The sequence below is a fragment of the Bison bison genome, unplaced genomic scaffold (assembly GCF_000754665.1).
Source record: "Bison bison bison isolate TAMUID 2011002044 unplaced genomic scaffold, Bison_UMD1.0 scf7180017864105, whole genome shotgun sequence".
In the NCBI taxonomy this organism is placed as follows: Eukaryota; Metazoa; Chordata; class Mammalia; order Artiodactyla; family Bovidae; genus Bison; species Bison bison.
Window position 1 is genome coordinate 66,201 of NW_011494677.1, and position 27,961 is coordinate 94,161.

Consider the following 27,961-nt stretch of genomic DNA (forward strand, 5'->3'; position numbering starts at 1 on the left):
ATGACTCTGATAAGTGTTAAAAAACCTCCAAAAGTTTGTCCACTAAAGATTCAATATATGTGAAAACAATTAGGATGCCTTTCTGTTCTCCAAATAATTAATATATTTGTTTTCATAGTCTAGCCCACAACCTTATCCTTCAGAAACTTAAATTAATTCATCCTGAGACCAGGCACTGAGCTCAACATCATAATACAAAAGGTTACAGAACAAAAATAAAAACAACCAAACAGAAAAATAAATGGGCTAAGGACATGCTGTGTTAAGGATATTGCCTAAAACACAGATGAGAACCAAGGACAGTTCATAAATAGGCTCAAAATCATTAGTAATCAGAGAAATAAAGTTGAAAGAGAATAATATCCTTCTAGGCCAAACAGACTTCCACACACTTTAAAAGGTGAGTAGGAACAAATTTTCAGCAGAATGTAGGTGTTAATGCCAAGGCCTCAAGAAGGATAAAATTACCTTCACTGAAGATGGAGAAGGATACTGGAGCAGATTTTTGAGAAAAAATCTAGAGTCTTGTTTTTGACACGTTACTTTTGCGATGTCTATTAGATATCCAAATAGAAATTTTAAGTAGGTGACTGGTTATACAAATCTGAAGTTTGGATGAGGAATTTAGGCAGGAAACATAAATTTTACTGTTATGAATATCCAGATGACATCTAAATCCACGGACTTGATGAAATTAACAAGCAATAAGAGATTGCCAAGTAGAGCAAATAACTAAATAAGGTAAAGAACTGAGCCCTGGTGTGACTCAATATGAATATGAGTGATGAAAAGAGAACACAGAAAAGGAGACTGGGGAGCATTCAGTGCATACAGAGGTGTGTGATGTTCCTGGAGATGAGGAGGTGTGATTGGCAATGCCAAACGTCACTGAAGTGCAAGCAATAGGAAAGCTGAGAACTGGTTGATGGAAAGAGCAACATAGAGGTTGGTATCAAAAATGTAATGAAGGGGAACTAGGTGGACATGGAGTAGAGGTACGTGGTAGACATTTCACTAGATAATGATAGTAGTTGGTGCTTTTTGAATTTTTATCCCTATGACTGTTATCTGTTCAGATTAAAAACAAACAAGCAAGCAAACAAATTTTCTTAGTCCATTAAAGCTACTATAACAAAACATCACAGAGTGAGTGGCAAAAATTTGTCACTCATGGTTCTGGAGGCTAGAAATTCAAGGCTAGGGTGCCAGCATGATTGAATGAGGACTTGCTTCCAGATCATGGACTTCTCATTACATTCTCATGTGGCAGAAGGATCTGGGTCTCTCTTTGGAGCCTCTTTGATAAAGTGCTAATCCACTCTCATGATCTAAGCATCTCCCAGAGGCCTCACCTCCTAATACCATCGTCGTTGGGGATTAGGATTTCAATATATGAAATTTAGGGGGACACAAACATTCAGACAATAGCATGAATAGAACTTAATTTTTTAAATCGAAGGATAGAGTTAAACAGTAGACTGTGTGTGTGTTAGTTGCTTAGTCGTGTCCAACTCTTTGCAACCCCATAGACCACAGCCCCACCAGGCCCCTCTGTCCATGGGATTCTCCAGGCAAGAACACTGGAGTGGGTTGCCATTTCCTTCTCTAAAAGGAACTATAGAAAGAAAGAAAGTGAAGTCACTCAGTCATGTCCGAATCTTTGCAACTCCATGGACTGTAGCCTACCAGGCTCTGCCATCCATGGAATTTTCCAGGCAAGAGTACTGGAGTGGGTTGCCATTTCCTTCTCCAAAAGAGAGACTTTAAACAGAATAAATAATTTAAATATATCTAATTGACCACTGTCTTGGTAATGTTAATGACAATATTGAGGACCAACTATATAGATGTTACAAAACAATACCTTTTCCAAATATACTCTCACAACGTGCATCAATATCTTGGCAGCCTCCATCAAAACAATAAGCTTTTCCTCCTTCACATTCCTGTCCATTGAGTATAGTTATATCAGCCGGGCACATTCCTGAGCTTCCATTACAAAACTCAGGAATATCACATTCAGGATGTGCAGTGGGCCTACATACAGCACCTGCTTCCATAAACTAGTAGAAATTAAAATATAAAAAGTAAAGCATTATATATGATTATTGTGTTTACCAATATTTAATCTTGCTCTAATTCCATGTATAGCTTGATGAAGTACTTATTCATTAGTGTCTCTCAGTATCTTCCTGTTATAAAAATTATAATAGTCATATTGAAAAAACTGAATGTTATCAACCAAAACAAGAGGTAAGGAATATGCACAAGGAAAAGTATATTACAAACATGATACAATGAGAGCCCAAGTTTTGGCTAGAAGGCAGGAAAATTAGCTTTTAGCTTGGGATAATTATTGCTTTAGGGAAAATTGTGAAATTCAGGTACTTTCTAAATAAAATATACTTATTCAAACCATAGTTTTAAAGTATGGAATATCGGTAATTCTATGAAAATGTGAAACCAAAATAACTGAGAATAGAATGCAAAGAATGATTAAAAAGGGGGTTCAACTACTAAACTCTTTGGGAAATAAGGAACCCAATAGTAAACTTTCTCCTGACTTATCCTATGGGTCATTAACATTTTCATGTATAGCATTCTTAAAATTTATATAAAGAACATTAATTGGGCATTTATCTCCTACTTCTTAATTGATGGCTTCTAGTTTATACTATAAAGATCACAGAGGAAAGAATTAACCATGGTAAGATTCCAGGGGTGGGTAGGGGGAACCGTATCAGTTAACTAAAGTGAAGAACACAGAACCAGTGGCAGGTCATTCAATAGAGGGGTTCTCATGTGATGAATCTGTCACATATATGTTGGAAGAGCTGAAAAGTAAAACAGGGGACAGGAATGAACATCTTCATCATATAAGCTAAAATATAACCTTTAAGTCAAATGGTCTTTGTATAACAAATCCATAGTTTAAATTTGTGCTGACATGCAGCATTTGGAAAGTGTTATATCTAGTGAGTTTCATTATTTATGCATTTATTGGAAATTGCTTTATCTTTCAATTACATACTCACAAATACCCATCACAACCTAAAAGATCATTTTTATAAAGATATAAATATTGGATAAAAGAAATGAAAATAGTCCCTTTCAATGAAGATGTTCTACATCAAAGAATTCTGTCATAGCTGGCAATCAAGGCTTAAAACCAATAGCATCATTAGGGAGAATAATGGCATTATAAGGAAGACTCAACATCCAATTATAATTCCTAAAATTAGACACATCACTCTGAACTTATTTTTGTCTTTACATGAAAAGTTATGTATTTTGAGTTACAGCTAAGAGTCTGTATTCAAAAGTAACCAAGACACATTTCATTTTATACTTAGAAGATGGTAACAAACTAAAATCGTACTTGACAGTCGTCACAGCATGATCCTTCACTGCATTCTGTTTCTGGTTTCATCAGACAAGTAAGAGGATCACAACAGCTATCAGGTCCACAATCCTATAAATGAGTGGAATACACAATAAAACTATGTCATGGAAATAATATAAACTTTGGCAAGAGCTATGTTACACAGTTTTTTAATTGGGGGGGGGAATATGCATGCTATCAACATTTATAGACTTTTGCATCTTTAAACAATTAAAATTCTATGGTGGAACTTACTCTTAATCAACTAGAAAACTGGGAAGAATATATAAAACAACTTTTTTTTTAGAAACTAAATATTATAACAGAGAAGAGTGGCACCTCCAGTGACTAAATGGTGAGAGGAAAGGGGAGATACAGATCAAAGGGTACAGACTCTCATTGATAAAATGAGTCTGTTGTCAGGATCTATAGTTAACAATACTGCATTATACAGGGGACATTTGCTAAGAAGATAAAAATGTTTTTAATGATAACTGTGTGAGATGATGGACATTTCAACTGGTTTGATCATGGGAACCATTTCACAATGTATACATACATGAAAACCTCACATTGTACATCTGTAAACCTTAAACCATATACAATTTTTATTTGCTAATGATACCGCAATAAATCAGGGCGGGGGGGAGAGGTAGGTATGGGACTTCCCTGGAGGAAGTGGTTAAGACTCCATGCTTCCAATACAAGGCATGCGGGTTAGATCCCCCATGGAAATAAGATCCCACATTCTTTGGGATACAGTCAAAAAATAAAGTTTAAAAAAATTTAAAAGGGGTGAGTAGAGTTTAGACCCACTGCAAAGTTAGAAAGAACAGTCCCCAAGAGTGTCCTCATTTTCACCAATCACAAGCTCAGTGGATTCGCAAAACCACACTCAGGTTTTATAATTTACTGGAAGAACTCATAGAACACACTGAAAGCTGTTAATACTCACAGTTATGGTCTATTATATGGAAAGGATACAAATTAAAATCAGTCAAGAGAAAAAGCACTGAGGACAGAATTCAGGAAAAGCACTGAACATGGAGCTTCTACTGCCTTTCCCCCATGGAATCACAGACACATCACTCTCCTAGCACTGATAACATGATGCTTCCTAACGAGTTCTATGAGGCCAGTGTTAGCCTAATATCAAGACCAAAGACATTTCAAGAAAGGAAAATTATATATCAATAAACATATATCTCATAAATAAATCTAGATCAATCAATAAATAGATCTAATAAACACAGATGCAAAAATCCTCAACAAAAAAAAAATTAGGAAATTGAATCCAACAATGTACAAAAATAATTACATCATACAACCAAGTAGGATTCATCACAAGCATGAAAGGATGGCTTATTATGCAAATATCCATTAATACAATCAATAATACTGATAGACTAAAGAAGAAAAATCAATGGCCCTCACAATTGCTGTAGAGAAAGCATTTGACAAAATCTAAAATCACTTATAAAAATGTTAGCAAACTAGAAATAGAGGAAACGTCTTCAATTTGGTAACAACATCTAGAAAAAAAATCTTATAGGATCTGTATGATGAAAACTATAAAACTTGAAGAAAATCAAAGAAAGTATAAATAAATGAAGAGAATGTTCATGTTCATGAATTGTTAAAATGTCAGTTCTTCACAACTTGATGTTCAATGAAATTACAATAAAAAGTCCAGCAATTGTTTTTTGAATTGTCAAACTGATTCTAAGGTTTATATGGAAAAGCAAAAGACAGAGTAGCCAACATAATGTTGAGGAAGAGAAAGAAGAAGGAGGAGGAGCAATAGAAGGAAGAAAACGGCAGGACTTAAAATACCCAGTTTCAAAACTCAATAAAAACTATAATTATGGCACTGTAGTATGTACAAAGGAAATCAGTCCTGAATATTCATTGGAAGGACTGATGCTGAAGCTGAAACTCCAATACTTTGGCCACCTGATGCGAAGAGCTGACTCATTTGAAAAGACCCTGATGCTGGGAAAGATTGAGGGCAGCAGAAAAAGGGGACAACAGAGGATGAGATGCTTGGATGGCATCACCGACTCAATGGACATGGGTTTGGGTGGACTCCAGGACTTTGTGATGGACAGGGAGGCCTGGCGTGCTGCGGGGTCGCAGAAGAGTCGGACAAGACTGAGCGACTGAACTGAACTGAAGTACGTACAAAAAAATAGATAAAATAGTTTATTAGAACAAAATGGAGACCTCAGAAATTAACCTACATAGAGATAATAAAATCTTTGATAGTGGAACAAATATAAATCAGTGGAGAAAAGGTTTTCAATAAATGGTGTTGGAACAACTGGGCATTCACATGAAAAACTCTAGATATTGACTCAACACATTTCACACACACACACACAAATAATAATTCAAAGGGATCATAAATCTAAAATTAAATTCCAAAACTATAAAATTTCTAGGGGGTTAGATTTAAGGGGGTAAATCTACTGTCGAGTGTTCTTTCACAATAAATAAATGGGAATAATACCAATCTTAAACAAATTATTTCAAAAGGTAGGAGTAGGGAGCATATTCCAACCCTTTTTATGAGCCCATAATTCACTGAAACATGTGAAACGTCATGTATGAAACGAGATGCCAGTCCAGGTTCAATGCACAATGCGGATGCTTGGGGCTGGTGCACTGGGACGACCCATAGGGATGGTGTGGGGAGGGAGGAGGGAGGAGGGTTCAGGATGGGGAACACATGTATACTAATTAAATAATTTTCTATTAAAGAAAAAAAAAAGAAAAAAAAAAACAGAAGAAAAGATTGTAAAAAAAGAAAAAAACTACAGACCACAATCCCCTTCTAAAAATAAGTTCCATAATCCTGAACAAAATGGTAAATTAAAATGTTTATATATATATATAAAATAACCCAAGTGGGGCTAATCTCAAGGTTGCATGATAGCTGGGTTAGTACTCAAAAAGCAATGAATGAAATGCATCATATTAATAGAAGAAAAAAAAAACAGAAAATTCATATGATCAGCTCAATAGAAACAGAAATATTTGACAATATTCAACACTAATTTTTAATTGAAAATTCTTAGCTAACTAAGATTACACTTAATGTAGAGAAATTGAAAGCATTTCCCCTAAGATCAAGAACATGGCAATAACACCCACTCTCAATATGCCTATTCAGTTTTTGGAACTTTATTTCTGAGGTCTCCATTGTGTTCTAATAAACTCTTTGTCTATTTTTTGTGTGTACTATATTGCCATTATTATAGTTTTTATTAAGTTTTGAAACTGGGTATTTTCAGTCCTTCAGTTTTCCTGAAGACCTAGCTAGAGTAATTGGGAAAGACAAAAAAAAAAAAAGGAAAGTTAACCAAATAAAAAGAGAAGTAAAACTGTGGTTATTTGCTGATAATATGATCCTATATACAGAAAATCTCGAAGAACCATCAAAAAACTAGAGTTACTCAATGATTTCAGTTAAGTGGCAAGATACAAAGTCAACATACAGAAATCAATCACATTCCTTTAATAATGAAGATTCTAAAATAGAAATATTAAAAATCCATCCCATTCACAACAGTATTAAAAACAACAAAATACTTAGGAATAATTTTAACCAAGAAAGTGAAAGATCTGCCTAATAAAAATCACAAAACTTTGCTGAAGAAAATTTTTAAAAAGATATGAAGACAAGAAGAAATGGAAAGATATCCTATGTTCATGGATTGGAAAAATTAATATTATTCAAACGGCTATATGACACAAAACCATCTACAGAGTCAACATAATCCCCATAAAAATATCAAAGGCATTCTTCACGATAATAGAGAAAACAATCCTAAACTTTGCATGGAAGCTCAAAAGACTACAAATAGGCAAAATAATTCCTAGGAAAAAAAAAAAAAAACCTGGCGGTATCATGCTTCTGAAATTCTAACTAAACTACAAAGCCACAGTAATAAAAGCCACAGGTATGTGGAAACACAAAAGATCCCCAACAGCCAAAACAATCTTGAGAAAGAAAAACAAAGCTGGAAGTATCACAGTCTTTGATTTCAAATTATAGCTGGTCCTCCATATGTGTGAGTTATGCACCATGGATTCAACCAATCTTAGATTGAAATTATTCAGAAAAAAATCCAGAAAGTTCCAAAAAGCAAAACTTAAATTTGCTGCATTCTGGCAATTATTTACATAGCATTTACATTTTATATACAAATATTTACAAAGCATTTACATTGTATTAGGTATTAGAAGTAATCTAGAAATTATTTAAAATAGTAGGCGTATATTGGTAGGTTATGTGCCATTTATAAAAGAATTTTAACATGCATGGATTTTAGCATCCTTTAAGGGTCCTAGAACCAATCTCCTGTAGATATCAAGGGACAACCATTTCCTATAAAGCTACAGTAAGTAAAACAGTATGTTTTGCTTCCTACAAAGTTACCATAGTCAAAACAGAACGGTACTGGCACAGAGTCACAGATCGATGGAACACAATTGAGAGCACAAAAATAAACCCACACATGCACAGACAATAAATTTACAACAAAGAATACACTACAGAGAAAGGAGAGTCTCTTCAAAAAATGGTGTCGAGAAAACTGTATGGCCACATGCAAAAGAAAGAAACTAGACTACTACCTCACATCATAAAGAAAAATGAACTCAAAATGGATTGATTTGAATATAAGACATGAATCCATAAAATTCCTAGAAGAAAATGTAGGCAATAATCTCACTGATATCAATCTCATAAGGGTAAGGTTTTTGTCACTCTGAATTGAAAGGCAAGATAAACAAAAGCAGAATAAACAAACAGGACTACATCAAACTAAAATGTTTCCTCACAGCAAAGAAAACCATCTCAAATGAAAAAGCAACTTACTGAATGAAAATATATTTTCAAATCATATATCTGATATGGAGTTAATATCCAAAATACATAAAACACATATACAACTCAATAACAAACAACCTGACTAAAATAATGGACACAGAACCTGAACAGACATTTCCAAAGAAGACACAGAGATGGCCAACAGGCACATGAAAAGATGATCAACATAATTATTAGAAAATGCAAATTAAACTACAATAAGATATCACACACCTTTTAGAATAACTATCATCAAAAATAAAACATAACAAATGTTGGAGAGAACACAGAGAAAAGGGAACCCTAGTCCGCTATTGGTAGGACTAAAAATCGGTGCAGCCACTATGGAAAACATTACGGTGATTACTCAAAAACTAAGAATCAAATTATCATACAATCCGCTACTCCACTTCTGGGTATTTATCCAAATAATACAAACACACTAACTAGAAAAAAATATATGCACTCTGTTTATTGCAGCATTATTTATAACCAAGATGTGGGAACAACCTAAGGGGCTTCCCTGGTGGCTCAGATGGTAAAGAATTCACCTGTAATACAGGAGATGCAGATTCAATTCCTGGTCAGGAAGATTGCCTGGAGAAGGAAATGGCTACCTACTCCAATATTCTTGCAATATTCTTACATGGGAGACTCCCATGTAAGAAGCCTGGTAGCAGGCTTGGGGTCCTTGGGGTCACAAAGAGTCAGACAAGACTGAGCGACTAAACATGCACAAGTATGGAAACAACCTAAGTGTCCACTGGTGGAAGAATGGATAAAGAAGCCCAGTATACATAAACAATGGAATACTTCATGCTCCATCCCTCGGAAATGTCCGACTCTTTGCAACTCTGCAGACCGTAGCCTGTCAGACACCTCCTCCTCCTTGCTGGGATTTTCCCAGCAAGAATACTGGAGTGAGTTGCCATTTCCTTCTCCAGGGGATCTTCCCAACCCAGGCATCAACCAGGGTCTCCTGCATTGCAGGCAGATTCTTTACCACTGAGCCTCAGGGGAAGTCAATGGAATACTTACTCATCCATAAAAAGAATGAAACCTTGCTGTTTGCAACAACATGGATGAACCTTGAAAGTATTACACTAAGAGAAAATATATACAAGCAACTCCTACAGCTCAACTCCAGAAAAATAAACGACCCAATCAAAAAATGGGCCAAAGAACTAAATAGATATTTCTCCAAAAAAGACATACAGATGGCTAACAACACATGAAAAGATGCTCAACATCACTCATTATCAGAGAAATGCAAATCAAAACCTCTATGAGGTACCATTTCACACCAGTCAGAATGGCTGCAATCCAAAAGTCTACAAATAATAAATGCTGGAGAGGGTGTGGAGAAAAGGGAACCCTCTTACACTGTTGGTGGGAATGCAAACTAGTACAGCCACTATGGAGAACAGTGTGGAGATTCCTTAAAAAACTGGAAATAGAACTGCCTTATGATCCAGCAACCCCACTGCTGGGCATACACACTGAGGAAACCAGAAGGGAAAGAGACACATGTACCCCAATGTTCATCACAGCACTGTTTATAATAGCCAAGACATGGAAGCAACCTAGATGTCCATTAGCAGATGAATGGATAAGAAAGCTGTGGTACATATACACAATGGAGTATTACTCAGCCATTAAAAAGAATACATTTGAATCAGTTCTAATGAGGTGGATGAAACTGGAGCCTATTATACAGAGTGAAGTAAGCCAGAAGGAAAAACATAAATACAGTACACTAACGCATATATATGGAATTTAGAAAGATGGTAACAATAACCCGGTGTACGAGACAGCAAAAGAGACACTGATGTATTGAACAGTCTTATGGACTCTGTGGGAGAGGGAGAGGGTGGGAAGATTTGGGAGAATGGCAATGAAACATGTAAAATATCATGTAGGAAACGAGTTGCCAGTCCAGGTTCGATGCATGATGCTGGATGCTTGGGGCTGGTGCACTGGGACGGCCCAGAGGGATGGTATGGGGAGGGAGGAGGGAGGAGGGTTCGGGATGGGGAACACATGTATAAAAAAAAAAAAAAAAAAGAAAGTATTACACTAAGAGAAATAACTCAAATGGAGAAAGACACCATATAATTTCATTCATATGTAAAATCTAAAAAAGAACAAAGCACTCAAAAAAGCCAACTAAACAAAACCAAAAAACCTCAGAGATACAGAAATCAGATTAGTGGTTACCAGAAGGAAGTGGTTTAGGAAGTAAGAGAAATGGGTGAAGGGAGTCAACCCTTTGGCATTGGATGGTAAGCAGACTTGTGGTGCTGATCACTTTGTAATGTATACAGATGTTTAATTAGAATGCTGTACATCTGAAACTTATATAATAAAACAAACACCAATATGATACTGGGACACAAATAAACGTGTCAATCAGCCAAAGGGAACAGAGAATTCAAAACTAAACTCTGGCATATATGGTATACTAATATTCAACAAGGAAGTCAAGAGTATCCAATGAGGAAAGTATACTCTTTTCAACAACCAGGAAAACTAGAGAAACACATGCAAAACAATGACATTGACTCCTATCCCACAATACCCAGAGAAATTAGCTCAAAATGGATCAAAGACTTAAACATAAGATCTGATACCATGAAACCCCTAGAAGGAAATGTAGGGAAGAACCTTAGATACTGATCTTGGGTATAAATTCTGGAGCATGAGGCCAAACTACAGCATGGACAAACTACAAAAGAAAAAAATCAACAAATGGGACATCAAACTCAAAACCTTCTGCGCCTCAAAAGAAACACTTACCAAAATGAAAAAAAAAAAAACCTACATGATGGGAGAAAAATTCTGCAAAGCATGTATCAGATAAGGGGTTAATATTAAACATATATAAAGAACTTTTTCAATCTGATAACAACAAAAAAAAAAACACTCCAATTTTAAAATGAACAGAAGAACTAGATGTTTTTCTGAAAAGACATACAGATGGCCAATAGGCACATGAAAAGATACTCAACATCACCAATCATCAAGAAATATGAATCAAAACCACAATGAGACATCACTTCCCACCTATTAGAATGGTTATCAGTAAGAATACAAGAGACAACACATACTGGAAAGGATGTGGTGAAAAGGGAAGCTTTATATATTGTTGGTGGGAATGTAAATTGGTCCAACCAATTGGTCCACTGTGCAAAATAATATGGAGGTTGCTCAAAAAATTAAAAATAGACCTAACATATGGTCCAGCAATTCCACTTCTAAGTATATACCCAAAGAAAATGAAAACTTAATTTCAAAGAGATATATGCACTCTGTATTTATCACAGTATTATTTACAATACCAAAGATATAGAAACACCCAAAACATCTATCAATGGATTAATAGATAAAAAAGATGTGCTACACACACACAATGGAATGTTTTTCAGCCAAGAAAACAGAAGCGATCCTCGCATTTTCAACAACATGTACAAACCTTGAGCACATTATGCTAATGAGATAAGTCAAACAGAGAAAAGAAGAATTGTGTGATATCACACATATGTGGAATCTAAAAAATTTAAATCTGTGAAAAAAACAGAGTAAAATACTCATCACCAGAGGTTGTGGAAACAAAGGAATAAGAGTGATGGTATTTAAGGTACAAACTTGTAACAGATAATAAATAAGCCATAGAAATCTACTGCACAATATAATGAATATAGGCAATACTACTTTACTATACTGCTAAGCCACTTTAGTCGTGTCCGACTCTGTGCGACCCCATAGACAGCAGCCCACCAGGCTCCGCCGTCCCTGGGATTCTCCAGGCAAGAACACTGGAATGAGTTGCCATTTCCTTCTCCAATGCAGGAAGGTGAAAAGTGAAAGTGAAGTCGCTCAGTCGCGTCCAACTCTTAGTGACCCCATGGACTGCAGCCCACCAGGCTCCTCCATCCATGGAATTTTCCAGGCAAGAGTACTGGAGTGGGGTGCCATTGCCTTCTCCGACTTTACTATAGTGAAACGCAAAGGAGAAAAGGAAAGATATATTTATCTGGATGCAGAGTTCCAGAGATTAGCAAGGAGAAATAAGAAAGCCTTCCTAAGTGATCAATGCAAAGAAACAGAGAAAAAATATAATGGGAAAGACTAGCCATCTCTTCAAGAAAATTAGAGATACCAAGGGAACATTTCAAGCAAAGATGGGTGCAATAAGAGACAGAAATGGTATCAACCTAACAGAAGCAGAAGATATTAAGAAAAGGTGGCAACAATACACAGAAGAACTACACAAAAAAATATCTTAGTGAGCCAGATAACCACGATGATGTAATCACTCACGTAGAGCCAGACATCCTGGAGTGTGAAAACAAGTGGGCCTTAGGAAGCATCATTACGAACAAAGCTAGTGCAGGTGATGGAATTCCAGCTGAGTTTTTTCAAATCCTAAAAGATGATGGTGTGAAAGTGCTGCACTCAATATGCCAGCAAATTTGGAAAATAGCCGTGGCCACAGGACTAGAAAGGTCAGTTTTATATCCAATCCCAAAGAAAGGCATGGAGAAGGGAATGGCAACCCACTCTAGTATTCTCACCTGGAAAATCCCATGCACAGAGGAGCCTGGCGGGCTACAGCCTATGGGGTCGCAGAGCTGGACACCTTTGAGTGACTAAGCACACAAGAAAAGCAATGCCAAAGAATGTTCAAACTACCACACAATTGCACTCATCTCACACGCTAGCAAAGTAGTACTCAAAATTCTCCAGGATACGCTTCAACAGTACATGCACCAAGAACTTTCAGATGTTCAAGCTGGATTTAGAAAAGGCAGCGGAACCAGATATCAAATTGCCAACATCCGTTGGATCATAGAAAAAGCAAGCGAGTTCCAGAAAAACATCTACTTCTGCTTCACTGACAGCACTAAAGATGCTTCAGCTTCACTGACTACACTTTAACTGTGTGGATCACAACAAATTGGAAAATTCTTCAAGAGATGGGAATACCAGACCACCTTACCTGCCTCCTGAGAAACCTGTATGCAGATCAAGAAGCAACAGTTAGAACTGGACATGAAACAACAGACTGGTTCCAAATTGGGAAAGGAGTACATCAAGGTTGTATATTGTCACCTTGCTTATATAACTTACACGCAGAGTACATCACGCGAAATGCCAGGCTGGATGAAGCACAAGCTGGAATCAAGATTGCCGGGACAAATATCAAAAACCTCAGACATGCAGATGACACCACCCTTATGGCAGAAAGCAAAGAGAAACTAAAAGTGCCCCCTGATGAAGGTCAAAGAGGAAAGTGAAAAAGCTGGCTTAAAACTCAACATTCAAAAAACTAAGATCATGGCATCTGATCCCATTACTTCATGGCAAATAGATGGGGAAACAATGGAAACAGTGACAGACTTTATCATCTTGGGCTCCAAAATCACCGCAGATGGTGACTGCAGCCATGAAATTAAAAAACGCTTGCTCTTTGGAAGAAAAGCTATGACCAACCTAGATACATGTTGAAAAGCAAAGACATTACTTTGCTGATAAAGGTCCATATAGTCAAAGCTATGGTTTTTCCAGTAGTCAAGTATGGGTGTGAGAACCGGACCATAAAGAAAGCTGAACACCAAAGAACTTATGCTTTTGAACTGTGGTGTTGGAGAAGACTCTTGAGAGTGCCCTGGACTGCAAAGAGATCAAACCAGTCAATCCTAACGGAAACCGTCCTGAATATTCGTTGGAAGGACTGATGCTGAAGCTGAAGCTCTTGTACTTTGGCCACCTGATTTGAAGAGCTGACTCATTAGAAAAGACCCTGATGCTGGGAAAGACTGAAGGCAGGAGGAGAAGGGGACGACAGAGGATGAGATGGTTGGATGGCATCACCAACTCGATGGATATGAGTTCAAGCAATCTCTGGGAGATGGTGATGGACAGGGAAGCCTGGCGTGCTTCAGTCTATGGGGTCACAAATAGTCGGACATGACTGAGCAATTGAACAACAACAAATGTACTATACTTATGCGAGTGTGTGTGTGTGTGTGTGTGTGTGTGTGTACATGCTCAGTCACATCCAACTCTTTGAGACCCCATGAACTGTAGCCTGCAAGGCTCCTCTGTCCATAGGATTCTCCAGGCAAGGATACTGGAGTGGATGGCCATTTCTTCTCCAAGGGATCTTCCTGACCCAGGGATTGAACTTGCATCTCTTTTGTCTCTTGCATTGGCAGGCAAACCCCAACTGGGAATCCCTATAATTATGTAATGTAGTAAACATCACCACATCAGCAATCAGATAACAATACATAAACATATATAAATATATCACAGTAACACACTATACAACCTAAACTTATAATATTTTACTTCAAATTTATTCAATAAAAAAACGCTCAGAAATAAATTTCCTCAATATGGTAAAGCACATCTATTTTAAAAAAAGCTTATATCTAATATCATATTTAATGTTAAAAGTTAGAAAACTTTCTCCCTAAAAGTAAGAACAAAGGAAAGAAAGCCACTCTCAGAACTTCTAATAAAAACTATAATTCAGAAAAGTCCACTGCAATTTTTATACTAGTGATATAATTGCTAAGTAAAATTTTTAAACTATCAAAATACGCAATCTATAGAAAAAATAAATAAAGAAGATCTGAATAAGTTAAGAGATACACAAGGTGCACAGACTGGCATAACTAATATTGGTAAGAAGGTAATTCCCCTCAAATTGATATATGAATACAACACAGTTCAAATCAAAGTCTCTACAATTATATGCCAATTCTTCAACTTACATGGAAACAAACTGGTCCTAGAAAAGTAAAAGTATCTTGAAAAAGAAGACCAAAGTTTATTGATTTACACAAAATGTTTTTAAGACTTACTGTAAAAGTACGTTAGTTAAGACTGTGGAATTGGCATAAGGACAGACAAATACACAGAAAAGTATTAAGGGAAAGACACATACATATAGTTGTTTATTATCATAGGAACAGGTGTTCACTGTTCTCTAAATGTTTGGTGAATTCACCTGTGAAGGAAGCCATTGATCCTGGATTTTTTGTTGTTAATTTTATTACTATTATTACTGATTCAAGTCATTACTGGCAATTTGTTCATCTTTTCTATTTCTCCCTGATTCAGTATTAGGAGAGTACACATTTCCAAGAATTTGTACATTTCTTCCATTTTGACCATTTTACTGGCATATAATTATCTTAAATAATCTCTTATGATCCTTTGAATTTATGTGGTGTTGGCTGTAGCTTCTCCTTTTACATTTCTGATTTTATTGATTTGGGCTCTCTATTTTTCTTGATGAGTCTAGATAAGGGTTTATCAGTTTCCTTCATCCTTCTCAAAGAATCACCTCTTAGTTTCATTAATATTTTTAATTTTTTAGCCTCTATTTCAATTACTTATACTCTGATCTTTATTATTTCTCTTCTTCTACTAACTTTGGGTTTTATTTCTTCTGTTTTTAGTTCCTTTAGGTGTAAAATCAGGTTGCTTGATATTTTTCTTATTTCATAAGGCAAGTTTGTATCATTAAAAAATTCCCTCAGAAATGCTTTTTCTTTGCCCCATGGATTTGGGATTATTGTGTTTTGTTTTCATTTGTCTACAGGTATTTTTAAATTTTCTATTTAATTTCTTCCATGATCCATTAGTTGTTTAGCAGTATATTGTTTAGCCTCAACATGTTTCTATTTTTTGTACTTTTTTCTTGTAGTTTATTTCTAGTCTCATAGCATTCTAGTCAGAAAAGATGCTGGATATAATTTCAATTTTCTTAAATTTACTGAGACTTGTTTTGTGGCCTACCCTGGAGAATGTTACAAGGCAGCTGAAACAGTGTATTCTGTTGCTTTGATGTGGAAGCATTTATATCTATAAATTCCATCTGGTCTGATGCGTCACTTAAGACCAGTCTTTCCTTAATGATTTTATGTCTGAATGATCTAAAGATGTAAGTGAGGTGTTAAAGTCCCTCACTAATACTGTGTTTACTATCAGTGTCTCCTCTTACACCTGATATTTGCTTTATGTAACTAGGTACACCTATGTTAGTCGTTCTTGTTTAGTAGCCAAGCCATGGCCAATTCTTTTGTGACCTGCATCTCTTGCATTGGCAGGCAGATTCTTTACCACTGAACCACTTGTCCTATGTTGGATGCATATACATTTACAAACATTTCATCTTCTTGGATTGATCCCTTAATCATTATATAACATCCTTTGTCTAACAGTCTTTGTTTTGAAGTCTGTTTTATCTTATATAATTAAGTATTGCCACCTCAGCTTTCTTTTGATTTCCATTTGCATGGAATACCTTTCCTGATTCCCTCACTTTCAGTCTGTGTGTGTCTTTGCAACTGACCATGGGCAGATCTGAAGTGAGTCTCTTGGAAGCAGTATACGTACATATATAGGTCCTATTTTTTATCCATTCAGTCATTCTGTTTCTTTTGATTGCAGCATTTAGTACAATTACATTTACAGTAATTATTGATAGATATGTACTTATTGCCATTTTGTTAAATGCAGGATACTAAAGCAATAGGAGTCTGTTGCATTTCTATACACTAATAATGAATTAACAAAAAAATATAAAAACAATCCCATTTAGAATCACATCAAAAAGAATAAAATATCTAAGAATAAATCTAAGGAGGTAAAACACCCATACTTGGAAAACTAGAAGACACAGATGAAAGAAACTGAAGATGATAAAAGCAAATGGAAAGTTATACAGTGCTCACAGACTGGCAGAATTAATATTGCTAAAAAGGCCATAGTACTCAAAGCAATCTACAGATTCAATGCAATTCTATCAAACTATTAATGGCATTTTTCACAGAACTAAAACAAATAATTCTAAAATTTGTATGGAAACATAAGACTCCAAACAGCCAAAGCAATCTGAAGAAAGAAGAAAATAGCTGGAAATATCATACTCCTTGGTTTCAAACTATAGTACAAAGAGACAACAACAAAAAATATGATACTGGCACAAAAACAGATATACAAATCAATGGAACAGAACAGAGAGCCTAAAAATAAACCCATGAACTTATGATCAATTAAATTTCAACAAAGGAGGCAAGAATATACGATAGAGAAAAGACAATCTCTTTAATAAGCAGTGCTGGGAAATCTGGACAGCTACATTTAAGGAATAAAACTGAAACATTTTTTCACACCATACATTAAAATAAACTCAAAATAGATTAAAAACATAAATGTAAGACCAGAAACCATAAAACTCCAAGAAGAAAACTTAGGCAGAATAATCTGACATTAACTGCAACAACCTTTTGGATCTGTCTCTTAAGGCAAAGAAAACAAAAATAAACAAATGAGCTCTAATTAAACTTAAAAGCACAGGAAACTATTGGTTAAAGAAAAAAAACAACCTACTGAATGTGAGAAAATGTTTGCAAAAATATGGTTGATAAGGGGTTAATATTGAAACTACATAAACAGCTAATACAACTCAGTATCAAAAAACCAATCTCAGTATCAAAAAAGTGAAAACGAAAGTCATGCCCGACTTTTTGCAACCCCATGGACTCTACAGTCCATGGAATTCTCCAGGCCAGAATACTGGAGTGGGCAGCCTTTCCCTTCTCCAGGGGATCTTCCCAACCCAAGGATCAAACCAAGGTCTCCCACATTGCAGGCAGATTCTTTACCAGCTGAACCATCAGGGAAACCCAAGAATACTGGAGTGGGTAGCCTATCCCTTCTCCAGCGGATCTTCCCAACTCATGAATTGAACCGGGGTCTCCTGCATTGCAGGCAGATTCTTTACCAACTGAGCTATCAGGGAAGCCCTAGTATCAAAAATAACCAACCTGATTTAAAAATAAGCAGGAGACTTGAATACACATTTTTCTAAAGACATGCCAATAGGTATATGAAAAGATGGCAACATCACTAAACATTAGGGAAATGCAAATCAAAACCATGATTGAGAGATCATCTCACATGTGTCAGAATTACTATCATCAAAAAGACCACAATTAACAAATGCTGGTGAGCATTTGGAGAAAAGAACCACTGTACACTATGTTTTCCACTACAGAAAACAGTATGGAGATTTCTCAGAAAAACAAAATTAAACTACCATCAGTCTGTCAGTCACTTCAGTCGCTCAGTCGTGTCCGACTCTTTGCGACCCCATGAATCACAGCACGCCAGGCCTCCCTGTCTATCACCAACTCCCAGAGTTCACTCAAACTCATGTCCATCGAGTCGGTGATGCCATCCAACCATCTCATCCTCTGTCGTCCTCTTTTCCTCCTGCCCCCAATCTCTCCCAGCATCAGGGTCTTTTCCAATGAGTCAACTCTTCACATGAGGTAGCCAAAGTATTGGAGTTTCAGCTTCAGCATCAATCCTTCCAATGAACACCCAGGACTGATCTCCTTTAGGATGGACTGGGTGGATCTCCTTGCAGTCCAAGGGACTCTCAAGACTCTTTTCCAACACCACAGTTCAAAAGCATCAATTCTTTGGCTCTCAGCTTTCTTCACAGTCCAACTCTCACATCCATACATGCCCACTGGAAAAACCATAGCCTATGATCCAGCAATTCCATTCCTGAATATATATCCAAAGAAAACAACACTAATTTAAAATTATACATACACCCCAATGTTCATAGAAGCATTATTTATAATTGCCAAGACACAGAAGCAACATAAGTGTCTGTCAACAGGCGAATGCATAAAGAAGATGTGGTGTGTGTGCATATATATATGTATGTATATATATATACATACTACATACATACACATATATGTATATATGTATATACACTATATCTATATACACACACACACGTGTGTGTGTGTATACATATATATATATATATACATATATATAATTCAGGCATTAAAAAAGAATGAAATTTTGCCATTTAAACTACATGAATGGAACCAGAGAGTATTATGAAACTACATGAATGGAACCAGAGAGTATTATGTTTAGTGAAGTAAGTCAAACAAAGACAAAGAAAAACACTCTATGTTATCATTTATATGTGGAATATAAATTTAAAAATGCATGAATATGACAAAACAGAAATAGACCCTCAGAGATAAAGGCCAAACTAGTGGTTATCAATGCGAAGAGGGAAAAGGGTGATATGGGGGAATCAGAATCGCCCACTGTTCAGATTGTAACATTAATAGTTTTCCCTCCATTGTGAGGCAATACCCTAAAGGATACTTTATGGTCTACTCCCATACTAATCTTCAGTAAGACACTTATCAAGTGTCCAGAGGTTAAGCACAGATTTGAAAATACTGTACATATTTAGTCTGGAACCAAAAGCTCATTCTAGACTTCCTTTTCCTATCAGCAATAATTTTAGGGGAATAGTCTTAACATTTGTCCAAAACTCTTCAACCTATTAAATCTAGATAGCATATTCCTGTATGCATTTTAACTTTATTTCATTATTGTCGATATTTTGCATGGCACCCAGTCATATTTGAGATATACAGCATTTATTACAAAGGATGAACAGAAACAATAAATTTATCAATTTTCAAATTATTAGACTTACTTCCTCAGAACCACAGTCACAGGCTTCATTTCCCTCCACTCTGCCATTGCCACAGATTTCTGTCGGACTATCCTGCATTTGTGGCTTATTCTGAAGACACTGGGCCCCCACGTTTGAAATGAAATGTTCAAAGTCTCTCAAACTGCAATCGCTAAAAGTCTTCATACCACTGGATTGCCTAAAAATGGATCCATATAATGTTATTGGCATTATTCTTCTGAAAACACAATTCTATATTATACAAATCAATTTCAAAATGCTAAATTCAAGAGGTAATGATAAATGTTCATAACAAATGCTTAGAGGCCAGTCATTCCTCAGGAGGACATGTGATTTCATTCACTGAACACATATTCTCTTAAAACAAAATCAAGTTCAACAGGAAAAACTAAACAACCCAATTAGAAAATGGGCATAGGATTTGGATACACATTTCTGAAAGAAGACACATATAAACGAACAATGGGTACATGAAAAGGTCATCAACATCACTAATCATCAAGGAAGTCCAAATCAAAAGAAAAAACAATGAGCTATCACCTCATATCTGTTAAGATAGCTATGATTCTTTTTTTAACTTATTTCTTTAACTGGGGGAAAATTTCTTTACCATGTTGTGTTGGTTTCTGCCATACAACAACACGAATCATCTATAATTATATGTATGTACCCTCCCTCTTGATTCCTTTAAAAATAGATGAACATTGTTGGCAAGGACATGGAGAAACTGGAAACATAGTACATTGTTCATGGAAATGTAAATCCAGTCTCTGCTGAAGATAGTAAAGAGGTTTCTCAAAAAATTAAAAATAGAATATCATATGATCCAGCAATCCTGCTTCTAGGTATACATCCAAAACTACTGAAATTAGAATATGTAAGTGATATCTGTACTCCTATGTTTATTGCAGCATATTTACAATAGTAAAGATATGGCAGCAACCTAAATGTCATTGAAAGATGAATGGATGAGCAAAATGTGGTACGTACTTGCAATGGAATATAATTTGCAATGGAATATTATTCAATCTTTAAAAAAAGAAGCAAGTTCTGCCATATGCAACAACAGTACGAAATCTCAAGGTCATTATGCTAAGTGAAATAAGCTAGTCACAGAGTATGAAATGCTTCATGATTTCATTTATATGAGATATTTAGAAGATTCACACCCACAGATGTAGAGTTGCTAAGAGGCTAGGAGGAGGGGGAAATGGGTATAAAGTTTCAGTTATACAAGATGGATAAATTTTAGTGATCTGCTGTTCAACACAGTAACCACATCTAAGTAATAACTTTAAAATTCGTTAAGAGAACTCCTGTTGAATATTTCCACTATATATATATTAAGAATACACTAGGGTTTCCCTGTTGGTCCACTGGTTAAGAATCTGCCTGCCAGTGCAGGAGACATGGGTCCAATCACTGGTCCAGAAAGATCCCACATGCCTTGGGGCAACTAAGCCCTGCCACCACAGCTTCTGAGTCTGCACTTGGGAGCCCTTAAGACACAACTGCTGAGGCTACATGCAGCAACTGCTGCTGCTGCTGCTGCTAAGTCGCTTCAGTTGTGTCCAACTCTGTGCGACCTGACAGACGGCAGCCCACCAGGCTCCCCGTCCCTGGGATTCTCCAGGCAAGAACACTGGAGTGGGTTGCCATTTCCTTCTCCAATGCATGAAAGTGAAAGTGAAGTTGCTCAGTCGTGCCCGACTCTTAGCGACCCCATGGACTGCAGCCCACCAGGCTCCTCCATCCATGGGATTTTCCAGGCAAGAGTACTGGAGTGGGGTGCCATTGCCTTCTCCCATGCAGCAACTGCTGAAGACCAAATACCCAAGAGCCCATGCCCCACAACCAGAGAAGCCACCACAGCGTGAAGCCCGGGCACCACAACTAGAGAGTAGCCTCCACTGCCCACAACTAGAGAAAGCCCACACCTGGCAACAAAGACCCAGGGCAGCCAAAAACACATACATACTAAAAAAAAGAAACAAAGAAAAGAACCGAGTAATTTTGGAGAATGACAAGATGGCTTCCAAATGACCAAATGACTTCCAACGAATAGGAAGACTCTAAGCTAACTTCCTCCCATGCGCACATCAAATCTACAATTTACAGAGCAACTACTGATGAGAAAGATTAGAAGAACAGCAGAAAAGATCTTTTACAACTAAAGATATGAAGAAGGAACCATAAGTAGATGAGTGGGAGGGGTGGAGACATGGTAAAGTCAAGACTCATACTCCTGGATGGGTGACCCACCAGTAAGTTCAGCTCTAGCTTCCTCAAGAGCAGCCTCCCCCACCAGTCAGCTCTGCCCTCACCACCAGCCTCCCCAACAAGGACATATCACTAACCTTGGTATCTCTTGAACTCTGACCCCACCAACCAGTGGGCAAACATCAACCTCAGTACCACCAGAGCCCCAGAGCCTGCCATTTCAGGACCCAGCTGATCCACCAGCAGGCAAGCAACAGCCCCAGGAGTCTCTGAGCTCCAGACCTACACATGAGCAGATTAACAGTATTTTTGAGATACCCTGGGCCCCTTATTTGGCCAACCTGGGATTCAGCCCTGCTCACTAGCAGGCTGTCAACAGCTCTGGGACACACTGGACTGTGCAGTAAGCCATTTCAGGAACTGGTACCACCCACCAGCAGACAGATAATAGGTCCATGCAGGACCCCTGGCCCCACAGCCACCCATCTCAATCCCAGTTCCAGCAACCACTGAGCAATGAGGTTCCACAGCCAGCCTCCTTGTGACACAGCTCCACCCACCAGTGGCTGGTGGCATCTGAACAAGGCAGAGATTAGCAATCAATTGAAGAGGGGCCAACCCAGCCAAGTCTACCGGACAACCCACAGTAGTTAGTCCACAGCAATAGAAGGATACTCATAGCCCTCTCAGGGAGAACCGCTAGAGCATATAGCGCTGGTGACCAGAGAGGAATGTGCTGCTGGGAGTCCTTACTCCCTTCACTTCTGAATTCATCTGTTGTACAGACTATATTAAAAGTTACCTACTTTTAAAAAGCAAATATAAATTAAGTCATCAAAATAATGTATTAGGAAGATCACTGAAATAATGAAGTTTGTACAAATATATTTTAATGTTCTTTTGCTACTTGGTTTAAATTAATTCCAATATAATAACTGTCTTCTATATGAGATCAACATGAAGTAGAGAAAATAACAAAGATTTGAGTTAGATAAACTTGTTGACTAGTACCAATCTTGAGACTTAATGAGATTTTAAGCAAAGTGATTAAACTCTCTCTCTGTTTTCTTATCTCCAAATAGGGGTAATATCCATCCACTTCACAGGCTTGTTATGAGGATTAAATGTTAATAAGTGCCTAATTAAACTTTCTGGCTTATAGTAAGTGACCAATAAATCACTGATGAGATTACTGACATCAGCCACAGTTGTCCACTTATAACCTGTGTATCTGATGTAGAGTCATTTAGGCTCTGTGTACTCAAAAGCATTTTAAAAAAACACATGGAGGACAGCAGACAGCGGCCAGGACGCTAGAGTGAGGCAGCCAGAGCCAAGTAACCCGGCAGTTCCTTTTGCTACGGACCTGTTGCCGTGCGCAGTGGTGGCTGGAGGCTTTGCAGGTGAGAAAATGGCATTTGTGAAGAGTGGATGGTTGCTGTGACAGAGTACCATTTTGAAGCACTGGAAGAACTGGTTTGACCTGTGGTCAGATGGTCACCTGATCTATTATGGTGACCAAACTCGGCAGAGTGTAGAAGACGAGGTCCACGTGGCAGTGGACTGCATCAGCATCTGCGTGCGATATGAATGTCGGGATATTCAGCCACCAGATGGGAAGCCGAAAGACTGTATGCTGCAGATTGTTTGCCAAGATGGGAAAACCATCAGTCTTGGTGCAGAAAGCACAGATGATTGTTTGGACCGGAAATTTACACTCCAGGATTATATTGGCTTATGTTGGCTCAGAAGTCATGTATGATGAAGACAGCTGTGGTTCCCTCCCCACCTTCTTACACAGACTATGCTGCACCAACCCTTGAGCAGGCACATGGCTATGGTCCAAACAGTGGCGCATACCCACAAGGAACTCAAGTTCTCTATGCTGCAAATGGACAGGCTTATGCTGTACCCTATCAGTACCCATATGCAGGGCTTTATGGACAGCAGCCTGCCAACCAAGTCATCATTCGTGAGTGGTATCAAAACAATGACAGTGACCTGGCGCTGGGCATGCTAGCTGGAGCAGCCACAGTCATGGCCTTAGGGTCTCTGTTCTGGGTCTTGTAGGGTCCTTGGAACCTAGACGCACATAGCTTCTGATATCCCTGTGTGCAATAATGTAATTTGCAGGGCATTTCTGTTTGTTATAAATGCTTTTAATAATAGGTTTAATAGTTCTTTTGAAAGTAGTGACAAAATACTTATAAGTATATAGAAGTACTGCAGAGAAAGATTTGGACTGCTGTTTAGCTAAAATGTGGACTATATGAGGCCACTGGCTCATTCGAGGAGTTTCCTTATAAAACTCTCTCAATACTTTATTTGAACACACTTGTTTTGAAAGGCCATTTTCTTTTTAGAGTTAGGCCTTAGTTCTTAAGGGATAATTTATTTTAGTGTTTTGCTGGTAACATGGTGATGATGTAGGACTGAGTGAATGACTGTGGCAAGAAAAACTGCAGTTTTTTGGTTTAATGTCAGACTTTGAAACCTCAGACCAGAACTGGCTGCATGTTACTTCAGGAGTTATAGGCTGGAACCTTTCTTAGGCAGCAGTGTGATATCCCACAGCCTCTGGGGCTCCAGCAAAGCAAACTGCTCAGGATGATGGGCGGGATGGCAGTTCCCCCCTTGAAAATGGTGCTTTTTCATTTTATTCTTATTTGTTTGTTTTTGGTTGCGATACTTAGCATCCCAAAAAAGGAGTAGACTTGAGTGTCAACATTTTAGGGCTTTATCATTTAAAACTTGAAGAAGGCACAACAACTCCAAAAAAGTGTGTGGAGGTAGATTTATTTTATTCAGAGGCATCATGCTTTTAGTGTTTGCTTTGAGCATTCTTTATTGCCACTTCAGCCTACTTATAGCTTATTTTTCTACTTGTTGATAAAGTAATATTAAGAGAATGGTGAGGAAAGGGAAATTAGAGCCATAGTTGCAGTGTTCCTGTCTCAGGGGATTGGGCTGCACTGAGGACGTGTCTTATGTCCTTCTGAAGGCTGTTGATGAGCTCATCTCCTGTCCTGTGTAGGACTGGGCACTGTTGCTGTCCCTGAGCTGTGTTGCATGGTGAGGGAAACTCAGGTTATAGATGGGAATTTCGGCCTAGAGACATGAATGACCTGCTCAAGATACCTCTCTACCTACCTGACTAGGACACCAGCCTTGCTTTTATTTCTGACTTTAGTGAACCACTTAATTTTGAGCCCCAACTTATATGTGAAGCTCTGAAAAACTGAGGGTCCTGCATTTCTGTTATTTCTTATTTCTTTATCTATATAAATTTTAAAACTTCACTTATTCCAGCTTTCTGTCCTGCATGTTTTAAAAAATGTACATTTACAAAGGCACAATGAAGGTCTCTGTCCCTATACTCCATGTGGCCATGTTTCCATAAAATACACTCCTAGAAGGCAATGGCACCCCACTGTAGTACTTTTGCCTGGAAAATCCCATGGACGAAGGAGCCTGGTAGGCTGTAGTCCATGGGGTCGCTAGAGTCGGACACGACTGAGCGACTTCACTTTCACTTTTCGCTTTCACGCATTGGAGAAGGAAATGGCAACCCACTCCAGTGTTCTTACTTGGAGAATCCCAGTGACGGGGAAGCCTGGTGGGCTGCTGTCTATGGGGTCGCACAGAGTCGGACACGACTGACGCGACTTAGCAGCAGCAGTAGCACAAACTGTGTTTATATTTTATGTGGCCAGTTGCCGACACAGTTTTTTATTTCACTTGTCAGTCCACTCCAGCTCTGAGGCAGACTTAAATAGATCTATCTCTGTATGGAAACTAGATGCCAAAAGAGAGTTGTGGTGACCACAGGTCTGTTTCCCAGCCAGTTCCACTGTACCTGTTGACACTGGAGAGTCTGCTTCCAGCTGAAAAGAAGTATACTTGGCTGTCATCTCTTTTGATGTGTCATGTGGTGGAAAGTTGCCAGATGTTATGTGTGACAACACTGGTTTTGATAGTTTAAAATGTTACTAATTTTACATCATATGTAATAAGAATAGCTTTGTTCAGATGGTAATCATTATTCAAGCTGTATCCTTTACAAATAAAATACTAAACTCAGTTTTTAATGTTGCACTAGAGTGTTAATTTTGAACTAGGAATTACTGGAACCACAGATACTGAGTTATGTCACTGAAATGCCCTTGAAGCAGATGGTCTCCCTGTGCTCCCCTGGCTTTCCCCTGACAGACTGGGGGGAGCTGTGGACTGAAGTCCTGACATACACGTGATCCCCCATCTCCAGTCCCTGTCCCTAGCTGGGCAAGCCACGCTGGGCAACTGTAGTTGAGTCTGGAAGTTCACGGTCCCTAGTGACTTGATCCTGAGAGGAAATGCATGCTCAGCATAAAGACGGGCTGAGATGCTTCATTTCCTTGGCCCCAATTCTCATAGATGCCAATCTTTTGGTCACCTTGCTTAGGTAGTCCTAAATCAAGAAGTTAGGTGAGGTGGAAGGAAATTGTTCACTTTAATTAAAGGAAAATGCTTAGTCAGCATTTTACTTCCACGTGCACTTTTAAATAACTGGCCATTGATATTGAACACATGCCAGTCTGCTTGTTTCTTAGCTCTGTTCGTTTAATTTCTTGAGTTAACTTCAGGGTTAGATTTAAAGAAAAGGGAGAGGTGAGCCACTGTGTTTCAGATCAACATTCATGAAATGGGCCTGACTGGGATGCAAGATCTGGATCATGGGAGAAGTTCCTGCATTGATACAGAATTACCCACGTTTGTTTTTCTACATTAATTGTGATTCGGTGCGATCTTTTTCTCCTTCCCAAGTTTACAGACACCAGCATAGAATGCGGTTCCATTTTTTCCCCTAGGGTTGATCTTTTCTTTTTTCTTCCAATTGCTTGCCTGTCTCTAGTATTCTGTGGTGTCTTCAGAACCAGTTTTTCCCTGTATATGCAAATGGTATGTTTATAAGTGAAAATGTTAATACATTAAATGATTGTTAACCTTAAAGCATAGAAAAATTAAAAAATACATGGAAAAAGACAACTGGAAATAATAATATTTGCTTTACTTACACAGTTTCTTTGAAAATTACATAAAATAATATTTGAGAAGTACTGTGGAAATGCAAAAGATACATCTATATACATTTATAGATAGATCTTATATATTCATTTATATACCTTACATATAGATGCAAATAAAATTGTTAAATTTCATAAAAATTAAGATAACACTTGCCCTACACACAGCAAAAAAGTTTCCTTAAGAAAATGGAGAATATGTATGAAAGCATTTGAGATATCATAAAGCAGTATACAAATCCAAAGGTTTATTAACACAGATTCTAAAGCCAGAATGACTGGGTTAAAAACTCTGGACTGGGAGGAGCCAAGATGGCAGAGGAGTAGGACGGGGAAAACACTTTCTCCCCCACAAATTCATCAAAAGAGCATTTAAACGTCGAGTAAATTCCACAAAACAACTTCTGAATGCCGGCAGAGGACATCAGGCACCCAGAAAAGCAATCCAACTCTTCGAAAGGAGGTAGGAAAAAATATAAAAGACAAAAAAAGAGACAAAAGAGGGAGGGACGGAGTTCCGTCCCGGGAAGGGAGCCTTAAAAAGAGAGAGGTTTCCAAACACCAGGAAACCTTCTCACTGCCGAATCTGTGCCGAGCTTTGGAAGCACAGAGGGCAACATAACAGGAAGAAAAAATAAACAATTAAAACTCGAAGATTGCGAGTCCTACGGTAACTCCCCCAGCGGAGAAGCAGCGCAGACGCCTGCACGCGCCATTAGCAAGCGGGGACTGGGCAGGGAGGCACAGCGCGGGCTGCATCGCTTAGAGTAAGAATCTGGCCTGAATACCCTGAGCACTATCTGAGCGAAATAATTTGGGCTAGCAAACCAGACTGTGGGATATCTACCACGCGAAAAGCC

General features: G+C 37.9%; 1 protein-coding gene and 1 pseudogene across 1 annotated transcript in view; one reads left to right on the forward strand and one right to left on the reverse strand.

The window, feature by feature from the left end:
- Positions 1-27,961, reverse strand: part of ADAM32 (ADAM metallopeptidase domain 32) — a gene marked incomplete at its 3' end in the record, with an annotated part of 169,626 nt that overhangs the window by 58,191 nt on the left and 83,474 nt on the right. The window contains exons 13-15 of the mRNA XM_010838845.1: positions 19,819-19,996; positions 3,380-3,472; positions 1,865-2,063 (exon numbers count right to left, since the gene is read on the reverse strand). Coding sequence (XP_010837147.1) covers positions 1,865-2,063; positions 3,380-3,472; positions 19,819-19,996 — 470 coding nt within the window. The remainder of the gene's footprint in view (positions 1-1,864; positions 2,064-3,379; positions 3,473-19,818; positions 19,997-27,961) is intronic.
- LOC104987713 lies at positions 23,450-24,085 on the forward strand (annotated as a pseudogene).